Consider the following 12,500-nt stretch of genomic DNA (forward strand, 5'->3'; position numbering starts at 1 on the left):
ATTAGAACCTTGAACCCTTGAAAACTTGCCACTTAAACAGGAGACTTTTGAAAGAATGGAGATGCAGAGCTGAACTGTTTATGTATAGGCTCCTTACACTATTAACGTCTACATCTTCTTTCCCCAGCGATGCGTGCGGGCGTCAGAGAAGAACAGCACGAGGAGGCTGGACCCCTTCCCGGATCGCGTCAAGTCTGATACGGCTAAGAAGAAACCACCGCCCCCGAAGATCAACAATAACAAGGTAGGTAACGCTGTGATTGCTCTCCCCCCTGTTAAGAACTCCATTTTTTTTACAACTTGTTTTTTTTCCCTTATTGTCCACCTCCCTGTTTCTCTTCTTATTGTCCACCTCCCTGTTTCTCTTCCCCTTATTTTCCATCTCCCTGTTTTTCCTCTCTTTGTTCATCTCCCTGCTTTCTTCCCCTTATTGCCCATCTCCCTGTTTTTCTTCTCTAATTGTCCACCTCCGTGTTTCTCTTCTTATTGTCCACCTCCCTGCTTCTCTTCCCCTATCAACTTAAACCACCGCAGTACAGGAACGCATTTTCAGCTTAAGTTATTTTATTGACATTAGGAAGGGTCTATGGAGATCAGATTAATGGCAACAGTCTTCACTATTTTAATCCCCAACATAAGTTTCTGAAGCTGTATAAAATCACCAAATACTAACCAGACTGTAATTCCAGTGGGCCTTTTCTCTCTAATTAATTTTTGTCAGTTCTCCCTCTTACATAAAAAAAAAAAAAAAATGAATGTGGAAACGCGTCCTGGTACTGAAGAGATTAAACTATATAGCTTCGTTGTGTGATACGGTATACTTGAACGCTTCTCTGTTTCCTCTCTATATATTAACTGATTTGCTTCCTTGAGACTTGGTAATGGCTCTATATGAAATGAATTGCTGGAAAGGTACGTAGAGAGAGAGAGAGAGAGAGAGAGAGAGAGAGAGAGAGTCAGTCAGTCAGTCAGTCAGTCTAGAACCAAGCAAAATAAGACAAGTGTGGATAAGAGCAAGAGAGAGATAGAGAAATGGATGCGGGTATGGGTGTGGGTGTGTAGTCTCCACCACATTACCACCACCACCACCACCACCACCACCACCTGGGAGGCAGTAATGGCCCAATTCTCTCTTTTATGGTGGCCCTGATTGTCTGTGTCAGGGAAATTATCGTCTAGAGAGAGAGAGAGAGAGAGAGAGAGAGAGAGAGAGAGAGAGAGAGAGAGAGAGAGAGAGAGAAGGAAGTGAAAAAGAAGAAAGAGGAACAAGAGAAGATTTGTTGGTGATTTATTGGTGACTCGTAAAGATGCCACAGGAGGAGGAGGAGGAGGAGGAAGAGGAAGAGGAAGAGGAAGAGGAAGAGGAGGAGGAGAAGAAGAAGAAGAAGAAGAAGAAGAAGAAGAAGAAGAAGGGTCAATGTCTCTCTCACGATGTCTTCTTCCGTCGTTGAGGGAGGAAGAACGCCTTGTTTCCTCCTCCTCCTCCTCCTCCTCCTCCTCCTCCTCCTCCTCCTCCTCCTCCTCCTCCTCCTCCTCCTCCTCCTCTTCTTACAGTGCGTCATCAATTTCAGTCTTTTTTTCTCCCTTCCTCTTTCTTATTCCTCTTTTTGTTGTAGTGTTTCCCTTTCATGTTACATCTTCATTCTTCCTGAGTGTCTCTTAACCTCCTCCTCCTCCTCCTCCTCCTCCTCCTCCTCCTCCTCCTCCTCCTCCTCCTCCTCCTCCTCCTCCTCCTCCATCTGGCACTCTCTCTTCTTCCTGCTGTTGTTTATATGCCATAGTGTCAGAGTAGAATGGCACTGCTAACTACTGGCGCATATCTCTCTCTCTCTCTCTCTCTCTCTCTCTCTCTCTCTCTCTCTCTCTCTCTCTCTCTCTCTCTCTCTCTCTCTCTCTCTCTCTCTCTCTCTCTCTCTCTCTCTCTCTCTCTCTCTCTCTCTCTCTCTCTCTCTCTCTCTCTCTCGGTCTTACTTTATATTCTTTCCACGTACCGTATTTCCCCGTCCTGTCCATAACGTCACATAATTCAGACTCTTCTCTCCCTATATCCCTCCTCTCTCTCTCTCTCTCTCTCTCTCTCTCTCTCTCTCTCTCTCTCTCTCTCTCTCTTTTATTTTTGGTTCTCATGTGATTTTTTGTTGCATTTCTTTATTTTTTTACGTTTCTTGTGGCAGTTTGTTCTTTTTTCTTGTTTTTGTGTGTTTATTCTCTCTCTCTCTCTCTCTCTCTCTCTCTCTCTCTCTCTCTCTCTCTCTCTCTCTCTCTCTCTCTCTCTCTCTCTCTCTCTCTCTCTCTCTCTCTCTCTCTCTCTCCTCTCCTCACTCTCTCTCACAAGAATGCGGCAAGGCTGTGTGTGTGTGTGTGTGTGTGTGTGTGTGTGTGTGTGTGTGTGTGTGTGTGTGTGTGTGTGTGTGTGTTTCTCCCCCTCCAAATGTGTTTATTTCGTTTTCTTCTTAAGCTCGTCTCTCCACATTTCTTTTGCCGCTCCTCCTCCTCCTCCTCCTCCTCCTCCTCCTCCTCCTCCTCCTCCTCCTCCTCCTCCTGGTGCTTCATCTCCAAACAAACAATCCCCAGAATGGTTCTCTCGCTCTTCTGTTTGGTTCGTGACTTGCTCAGCCTCGCTTTGGAGAGAAGGAGGAGGAGGAGGAGGAGGAGGAGGAAGGAAGAAGCTTTGCGAAAATATGTAAGAGGTTTGGGAACAGAAAGAGCAGGAAAAATGAATGAAAGAGGAAGGGAATTGAGAGAGGAAGAGAAGGAGAGTAAAGAAGGAAGAGAGGAAAGTGGAGAAGAAGAAAGGGATTAAGTAAAAGGGTGTAAGAGGAGGAGGGAAGAAAGGGAAGTGGAGGAAGAGGAAGAGGAAGAACGGAGAGGGAGATGAAGGAGAGTAGAGGAGGGGAAAAAAAAAAGGAGAGAAAAAAGGATGTAAGCGAAGATGGGAGGAAATATACGTACCGTTTGTCATACTTTTTATACTCTCTCTCTCTCTCTCTCTCTCTCTCTCTCTCTCTCTCTCTCTCTCTCTCTCTCTCTCTCTCTCTCTCTCTCTCTCTCTCTCTCTCTCGGAACGTGACTCAAGGTGACATTCCAACAGCTTTTTCTTTAATCTCTCTCTCTCTCTCTCTCTCTCTCTCTCTCTCTCTCTCTCTCTCTCTCTCTCTCTCTCTCTCTCTCGTGTATTTTTTCATTCATTTATTTTATACTTTTCCTCGTATTTCCTTTTTTTATTTACATTTTTTTTCATTTTCACATTCTAATATTTATTATTCTCTCACATTCTTCACTCCTCGCTTAACATTATATCCTTTCTGCTATTTTAATCCCGAGACTAAATATAACACACACACACACACACACACACACACACACACACACACACACACACACACACACACACACACACACACAGTAGCAGCAGTATGTGTGAATGTTTTTGCCTTCAACCCCCAGCAAGGTGTCCCGTTTGCGTGCCCCAGGGTGTCTGAAGGGGGCCCGAGAGGAACCCTGAGGCGGGGGTGGGGCGATAGGGAGGGCGACGGGGCAATAGAGAAAGTTTATTACCTAGATGCAGATTTACTACGCCCTGCTCTGCTCTGATGGTCGTGTTGCGTTGGGCTGGAGTGGAAGCCTCGTCGGTGCTGGTGGTGGTAGCGTTGGTGGTGGCTTGTGGGGGATCAATGAGGCTTAGGCACTTGTTAACAGATGTGTGTGTGCGTGTGTGGGTGTGGCGGTGAGGGAGGTGAAGTTAGAGGCGTGAGGGTGGCAGTGTAATGGATATCTTGCCTGTGTGACGCCGCCTTATTCGTCGGGGGGTGTTGAGGGAGAGGGTATATAATCGGGAGCATTTCCTGGTGCAAAGCTTTATCAGTTTGGTAGAGGCGCCCCGCAAAGAAGAAGCGGGAATAGAGGTTATCGAGTGCGTGGCGAGGCGAGGCGAGGCGAGGCGGGGAGGGGAGGAGCGAGCGGCGGCAGCGGTGGCGGTGGTTGCGGGTGGAGGCAGCGGCTGGGGCTGGCTGGCTGGCTGGGCGGTATCGGCAAGCTTGTGGCTTCAGTGTGGCTCAGGCCCTCGCTGTGAGCGTGTGGTGTGCGTCACTGTGTCCTCCGTGGTTACCGCTCCACCCCTGTGTCCACCCTCAACCACGTGTGCACACCCTGAAGAAGTTCCCGTGGGGCACGTGTGAGAGTGGTGACTGCTGCAGGATGTTAGTGTGTGTCTGCGTCCACAGTGTAGCGCTGCGTCTCCCAGGAGGAGGCAGTTTATTCCGAATTCCCAGTGTTACGTATACCGGTGGTGCCGTAGCGGTGTTGTGAGTGTTGGAATAGTGAATAGTGAAGTGGTGAGTCTCGCTGAAGTGCTGTGTGGACCCTGTGAGGTGCTGAGTGCTGCAACAGTCCCAGGACACAGGGCATCCCATCCAACCAGTGTGTGTGTGAGTGTGATCGCTGCAGCGCCGACAGTAGTGGTGGGTATCGGTCACGTGCCGGGATATAGTGTGGTGAAACCCAGGAGCCAGCATTGGATTGTGTGGTGGTGTGGTGCTTGTGGTGCTATTGGTGGCAAGTGAAGGTTGCGGCACGAGGCTCTTGGTTGGCTCGCCCTCGCCCCACAGGAATGCGTGTGTCTCCTCGGAACCCACCGCCGCCACCTCGCCTCCGCCCTTGTTAAGGTGAGCTGGTGTGGCGTTGCGTGCTGCCACCAACGGAAAACTACACTTACCTCCATCCTCTCTCTCTCTCTCTCTTCCCCGGCCTTGTTCTCGTCCTCTTTCTCCTTGTCCTGCGCCCCGACCCTTCCCTCAGAGCTGTCCCCATTGTTGTCTGAGATACGTAATGCCTTCCCGGCCGCCGCAGGACACCGCTTGGTAAATCACCTCAACAAATGTAGCCTGTGGTGCTGCTAACACTTCTACGCATTGATCCTCGCACACCCAGCACCCCAAAGTGACCCATATGCATGTCATCAGATCGTTCCTCTGCGGACGCGTATGTGTGTGTGAATGATTGGCTCGTTTGTATATCTTATCGCCATAATTTTTACTCTCAGATCATTGTACTTTTTTTCTTGGGTGAAGAAGAGAAGGCGGGCAAGGGTGTTGTTGGTGGGAATAGCACGGTATTTGTGTGCCTGTGGTGGCTGTCTGGCGTGTGAACGTGAGAAATATGGCCCTTTTCACACACACACACACACACACACACACACACACACACACACACACACACACACACACACACACACACACAAGCAGGTCGAATTGAATGTCTGGCTTGCCTACACTTTTGACACGTTGTGGGTGTGTTAACTGGCATGCATTCGTTTATTATTACTATTATTTTTGTTATTTTTATTTATTTTTTTACATTGCTAATCATAATCATCGTCAGCATTATTATCGCTCTTGATAATAATTACATGCAAGTTGTCTGGTTATAGTTATTATTATGTGAAAAAATATATTAGATTCAATCGCGTGAGGGAGGGAAGCCATGCAAGTGCGCGCGCACACACACACACACACACACACACACACACACACACACACACACACACACACACACACACACACACCCTCCAGCACCATGCACGTGTCTAGCTCTACACACACACACACACACACACACACACACACACACACACACACACACACACACACACACACACACACACACACACCTCCAGCACCATGCACGTGTCTAGCTACACACACACACACACACACACACACACACACACACACACACACACACACACACACACACACACACACACACACAATTACCACCGCAGGAGTGTCGGTTCTCGCGGTGTACATTAGATTAATCAGCCAGCAGGTAACCGCACTGTATTGCACGTCAGGTAAATATTTAATCTTAAGTGGCGGGTGTACCTGGCGGGAGCTCAATCAAGGTGTGCATGTATGAGAGAGAGAGAGAGAGAGAGAGAGAGAGAGAGAGAGAGAGAGAGAGAGAGCTAAGGGTGTGCTGTGTACCAGGTGTGTCTGACCAGGTGTTGCGGCAAGGACCAGGTGGCGAGGCGTGCCGCGGCGTCCCCTTGGCCACACACACACACACGGATGTTTCGCGGTCTCCTGAAATACAAGAAGAGGATGCGTTGTGTTACCTGATTCACTCTGAGTTATCATATAGAAAAGGGTTATTTTGAAGGGAGATGATAAATGATGTTTCTTGTTATTTTTTTTTTTTTCACCTGGTAACTTAAAACCATTGTTGAAGTACCACTGGCGTTATAAAATCCCTTAGAGGCAAAACTAACGGGAAATTTACCCTTTAATACTGAGACTCATATTTACCTTGAGATTTGTGTACACTTAGACCATTTTATTGACATTAGGAAGAGTATGTGTTGGTCAGAAGATAATGGCCACAGTCTTCACTATTTTGATCCCCATACAAGTCTCTGAAGCTGTATATAATCACCAAATAGTAAGCAGAATGAATATGGAAACGCGTCATGGTACTGAAGGGATTAAAACCATTATTGAAGTATCACTGGCGTCATGAAATCCTTTAGAAGCAAAACTAACAGGAAATAACGTTTGGGAAATAGTTAATAAGCGTTTGAGAGCTGACACGATACCCAACACTGACCACACGCACTATGACACGTCCCCTCGCATCATTACACACCTACACTGACCCTTCCCTCTGCTAACCTTCGTCACGTCACCACCACCACCACCACCACTACTAGTATCCCTCCTCTACGCAGTGTTCAATTTTCCTCCTCACCCGACGCCCAGATTACAGGCTCTCCTTATTTAAATTCCTGTTTACTTATACATTACAAGGGTTTACAGGGAAAATGACAGCGTGTTGCGTGGTGGCGGCCGGGCTGGTGATGGGGGCGGCTTATGGCTGTGTTGAGCGTGTAATTTGCGGTGGAGCTGAGTGGCAGGGAGGGCAGGGCTTCTAGAGTAGGGTAAGGAAGGGTTAGGGCTTGTCATACACACACACACACACACACACACACACACACACACACACACACACACACACACACACACACACACATGCGAGTAATGACTGGTGTTCAGCATGCAAAGTTTCTTGTGTCCTTGGTTACTCTCCTGTTTCTTCTTCTCTCTTCTTTTTTTTTCATTTTTTTTCTTATTTTTACCATGTTTTTTTTATGTTCTGTTTTTTTCCTGCTTTTTTTTGTGCGTTTTTAGTAATTGGTTGTGGTTTTGCCTTGTGCTTCCGTGCTTTTATTCTTCTTTTTCTACATCTTTACTTCTTTTATTTGTAATCTTTTATGTTTTATTCTATGGAGTGCTCTTGAGTATTGTTTCTTGTTGTTGTTGTTGTTCTTGTTCTTGTTCTTCTTCTTCTTCTTCTTCTTCTTCTTCTTCTTCTTCTTCTTCTTCTCCTCCTCCTTCTCCTCCTCCTTCTCCTCCCTCTTCTCCCTCTTCTTCTAAGGTATAACACATGGCAAAGTACTCTAGACACACACACACACACACACACACACACACAGAGAGAGAGAGAGAGAGAGACAGACAGACAGACAGACAGACAGACAGACAGACAGACAGATAGACAACCACACTAACTAAACAGTCCACACATCAGTACTTTTAATCTCGTAAGACCCACAAAAACAGCTGTACAACTTGACTACATCCAGTTAGGCATCGCAACTGGTCAGCTCTCTAGTGACTTGGCGAGGCTGACTGCGAGACCACCACCTGTTTTATTATTGTATCCTGTGTGTGTGTGTGTGTGTGTGTGTGTGTGTGTGTGTGTGTGTGTGTGTGTGTGTGTGTGTGTGTGTGTGGAACTAGGTTAGGTTTAGTCTCGTGGGTGTATAAGGGGTAAAAGAGACGCCTTTATTGATTTCAACGAGGCAAAGAGCCTTGGGAGGTGAGTGGAGGCAGGTGGATTGGAGGCCGGTTGAGGGAGGGCGGCAGAATAGAAGCCACGAGGAGCAGCAGTGGTGGTGGTAAGAGTGGAAAGAGGTGGATGAAGAGGAGGAATAAAAGGTCAGATTGGTGGATGTAATGTGTGGTAGGTTATTGAAGTATTGGTGGTGATGGTGGGTGTAGTAGTAGTAGTAGTAGTAGTAGTAGTAATAATGTGTATAATCTTCTGTAGTCGTAAAATTCTCTGTCTTGCTCACTCCACGATCTGGAATTCTTTGCTCCACATGATTTATTACTGCATCAGCATCACCATCACCATCACCACCACCATCACCACCACCACCACCACCACCACCACCATCACCACCACCATCATTACCATCGTTACCATCATCAAAAGTAAATAAAAGAACACAATTTCAAACAAATAACACTTAAAATTCAAATCGAGGAAGGGGAGAAGCAGGTGCGTGTGTGTGTGTGTGTGTGTGTGTGTGTGTGTGTGTGTGTGTGTGTGTGTGTGTGTGTGGAGGTGTGGCGGCGCTGGGAGCAACACACCACGGGTCATAAAGCACCATCTGGCTATTACCGAGAGAGTGAACAGCTAATTATTGGAGGGACAGGTACGGTGGCGTAATAAGGTAACCTTCGGGCAAAGCTACGTCTCAACCAGCAAGAGAGAGAGAGAGAGAGAGAGAGAGAGAGAGAGAGAGAGAGAGAGAGAGACACACACTCACTAATAATCTAACACTTACCACTTATCTGCCTCAATAAAACCAGGAGAAATTAATAGCCTTGCCTTAAGTATCACGTCTTGCCCAGCCCAGCCCTGCCCAGTCCTTGCCCAGTTCTTACCTCCCACAAGCCCTTCACTTCACAGCCTCGCGTCTAATTAGGATTACTCGAACGACCCCGATAGCCTCAACCAGACCTCTCCGTGTGGGGTTGTGTATAAAGCAAGCGACGTTCTTAAGCTCCTCGTCACGTCTCTGGTCTTGTGTGCTGGGAGGTGAAGAAACTGACTCGTGATGCTCTGATGTTAACCTTTTCAGTAGCATGACACGTTTTCATATTTTTTCAGCTAACTATTTGGTGATTTCATCCAGCTTTAGAAACTTATGTGGGGATTAAAATAGTGAAAACTCCAGCCATTAATCTTCTGAGCTCCATAGACCCTTCCTAACGTAAATAAAATCATCTCATCACACACAAAATCATGGTAAAACTGCGTCACAGTATTGAAGGCGTTAATTTTGTATTCAAATCATGGATCTTTTTACTGAGCTTGAGTGAGTGTCATGCGAACAGTCTCACAGATGGCTTTATTAACATTCGGAGCACTTGAGGAAAGAAATAATTATCTGCTTGGACGCACATGAGAGAGAGAGAGAGAGAGAGAGAGAGAGAGAGTATTTTTAAAGCAACCAGATAAATTAGCGATTATAAGAAGAAACTGCCCACTAGTCAAAGAATTAACACATACAACTAACACATAAAACCACTGCCAATTGAAAAGGAGGCCACCAGAACACACGAGGACTGAAGGAGACTATACGCCCCTATTCAGAAACGCCTTGTTCTCTCACCACAGTTTTCCAAGGCCATAGAGACGACTAGCTGGGTTTTCAAGACAGTTTCTCCTCATAATAATCAGGAAATCTTGCCAGTATATCACTAGAAACATAAGAATACCCTTAAAAACACGAGTATCTTCAAGTAGAGCCTTTGGAAAGTAGTGATGGTGAGAGAGCAAAGCGTTTCAGAATACGAGCCCCTTCAGTACCATGACGTGTTTCAATTTTCATTCCGCTTACTATTTGGTGATTTTGTACAGCAACTTATGGCGGGGATTAAAAATAGTGAAGACTGCTGCCATTAATCTTCTGACTGACCTCCATTGACTTTTCCTTATGTAAACAAAATGGTCTAGTCGTACACAAATCTCAAGGTAAAGATGTGTCCCAGTATGGAAGGAGTTAAGGCTGAGGATTAAGGAATGGCGTCAGTAAGTAGAAGTAACGAGAAAATTAACAGCGGTGGAGCTAGACAAGACAGCAATGAGAGGAAAAGTTGTGAGAGGCCTTTGTCCCTTCATGGCTTCTCGTGATAAGTGATAAGAACCACCACCACCACCACCACCAAGCTGACGACCTCTCTCTCTCTCTCTCTCTCTCTCTCTCTCTCTCTCTCTCTCTCTCTCTCTCTCTCTCTCTCTCTCTCTCTCTCTCTCTCTTTTTGGTGCAAGTGACGTTAATCCAAGGCCAAATATTTACTCAGCTAGCGGGAAGTCTTAGTGGTGGTGGCAGTAACAGAAAGATGGTGGCTGTGTATGATGGTGTGTGATGCTCTTAAAACTCTCTCTCTCTCTCTCTCTCTCTCTCTCTCTCTCTCTCTCTCTCTCTCTCTCTCTCTCTCTCTCTCTCTCTCTCTCTCTCTCTCTCTCTCCTGGAATCACTGGAAGCAAACTTGGTCTTTATTCTTTGTCATTTGTTTTCTGCCTTGCCTCTCTCTCTCTCTCTCTCTCTCTCTCTCTCTCTCTCTCTCTCTGGCTTTTCTTTTCGCAGGAGGTAATCTCATTGGGCTCTGGTGTAAACATTTTAATTGCGTTTCCCAGAGGCACAGCTGCCCCCACACCGCCTCAGATGCGCCTCGAGAACTTACACTACAACAACAACACCCTTGCTTTCAGTTCCACCCACTCGACACACACACACACACACGGACATACAGATACACACACAGCTGCCCTCTACCGCCGTGCTCTCTATGATAACAAAAGCACATCAGTATCAGAGCGTCACTTATAGTATTTCATTTACTTAATACATTTATTCACTTTTGTGTCGTTAACTCTCTAGGACCTGCAAGGGGACTGGCAACTTAGTGGGTTTTTATATGGTTTATGGTGTCCTTGGCCAGTTTTTCCTCTCTTACATGAAAAAAATTAATATACCTATGTGTTTGTGTGTTTATCTGGGAGTTTCTCATTTTTGTCTCTCTTCTTTCTTTTATTCTTGGTTGTGTGGTTCTGTGTCTGGTTCTGAATTTCTCGTTGTTTTCTCCCTGTTCATTTTTTTTCCCTCTTACATAATAAATCAATCTTCCAGTGTGTTTGGGTTTGGAATTCCTCTTTTTTTTTCTGTTCTTTTATCCTCCTACAAAAATAAATCAGTCTTGTGTGGTCTTTTTATTATCATTTTTTACTTCATCTCATATACTCTCTCTTCAGTTTTGTTGTTTGTGGTTTTCTCTATCTCTCCTCTTCACTTAGACTGCTCCTTCATCTTTCCTTTATCTCCTCTCAGCACTTAGACCACTGATTGTGTGTCTGGTTTTTTTTTTTTTTTTTTTTCTTTTCCTTCTATCTTTTCTTTTTATTTTAACCGTCTCATCACTTTTCGTGTTTTGTTCTCTCTCCTCTATCTTTCCTATCTCTGACCTCCTTTTCATTTTTTTTTATCTTTTTTTTCTATCTGCTCCTTGATCTTTTTTTTTTTCCATTTTTTCCACCTCTCATGTCATCTGCCACCTCTTTAGATTTATCATTCTCTTCCTCTTAATTTTTTGTCCTTTTTCCTTTTTGTCATCTCTATTTTCCTCTTGTCTTATAAATTTCCCTCTCTTCTTAGTCTCTTCCACTCCATCGTCACAAACGTAAATATTCTCTTCATTTTATTTTTTCCACCTTTGTTATTCTCTCTCTCTCTCTCTCTCTCTCTCTCTCTCTCTCTCTCTCTCTCTCTCTCTCTCTCTCTCTCTCTCTCTCTCTCTCTCCTCGTTCTTCTTCAGTCAACTAACTATTAAATACGCAAGCTAAAGTGCCAAAGTGTTTCCCAGCGAGCCACTAACAGCCTGAGTCCCATTCTTGTGTTCCTAGGCCCTTAATGATCGCCGAGTCTTATGGTTGCTATTGTTAACACCTTCACTACTGAGACGCATTTATACCTTGAGTTTTTGGTGTGATTAGACCATTTTATTTACATTAGGAAGAATCTATGGAGGTCAGAAGATTTATAGCCACAGTCTTCACTATCTTAATCCCGACATAAGTTTCTGAAGCTGTGTAAAATCACCATATAGCGTCCTGGTACTGAAGGAGTTAAATAGAAAAACCAACACTGGGCTGCAGATAGATATTGTAAATTCGACTGCACACACTGGAGACTCGTGTATGAATCTCTCTCTCTCTCTCTCTCTCTCTCTCTCTCTCTCTCTCTCTCTCTCTCTCTCTCTCTCTCTCTCTCTCTCTCTCTCTCTCTCAAGTGCCTGCGTCTGAAATCTTATTTAAAGCTGACATAATATTTAAAAGATAGCCAAGATTATGTGCCTTTGTGCTTAAGTCCTCAAGTGTGTGTGCGAGTGCGTGTGCGTGTGCTGGCCCTCCCAGTTGGCAAGGCGTCACGTGGGGTGGTGAGGGTGCGTGCAACAACCTGTTAAACGATGATGAAGATGCGTTTCCTGTACTTTGGGAGGAGGAGAAGGAGGAGGAGTTGCGTGCAGGAGAACTTGTGGAGGCGTGTTACAGCGCCATAATCTGCGTCTTGTTGCGTGCATTGCGTTGCGAATATGCTGCATGCCAGAGCTCCAACACACACACACACACACACACACACACACACACACACA

General features: G+C 45.6%; 1 protein-coding gene across 1 annotated transcript in view; it reads left to right on the forward strand.

Moving 5' to 3' along the window:
• Positions 1-12,500, forward strand: part of LOC123504309 (autism susceptibility gene 2 protein homolog) — a 401,373-nt gene that overhangs the window by 291,417 nt on the left and 97,456 nt on the right. Inside the window, exon 2 of the mRNA XM_045254727.1 lies at positions 128-244. Coding sequence (XP_045110662.1) covers positions 128-244 — 117 coding nt within the window. The remainder of the gene's footprint in view (positions 1-127; positions 245-12,500) is intronic.

Source organism: Portunus trituberculatus, chromosome 15 (assembly GCF_017591435.1).
Source record: "Portunus trituberculatus isolate SZX2019 chromosome 15, ASM1759143v1, whole genome shotgun sequence".
NCBI classification, from domain to species: domain Eukaryota; kingdom Metazoa; phylum Arthropoda; class Malacostraca; order Decapoda; family Portunidae; genus Portunus; species Portunus trituberculatus.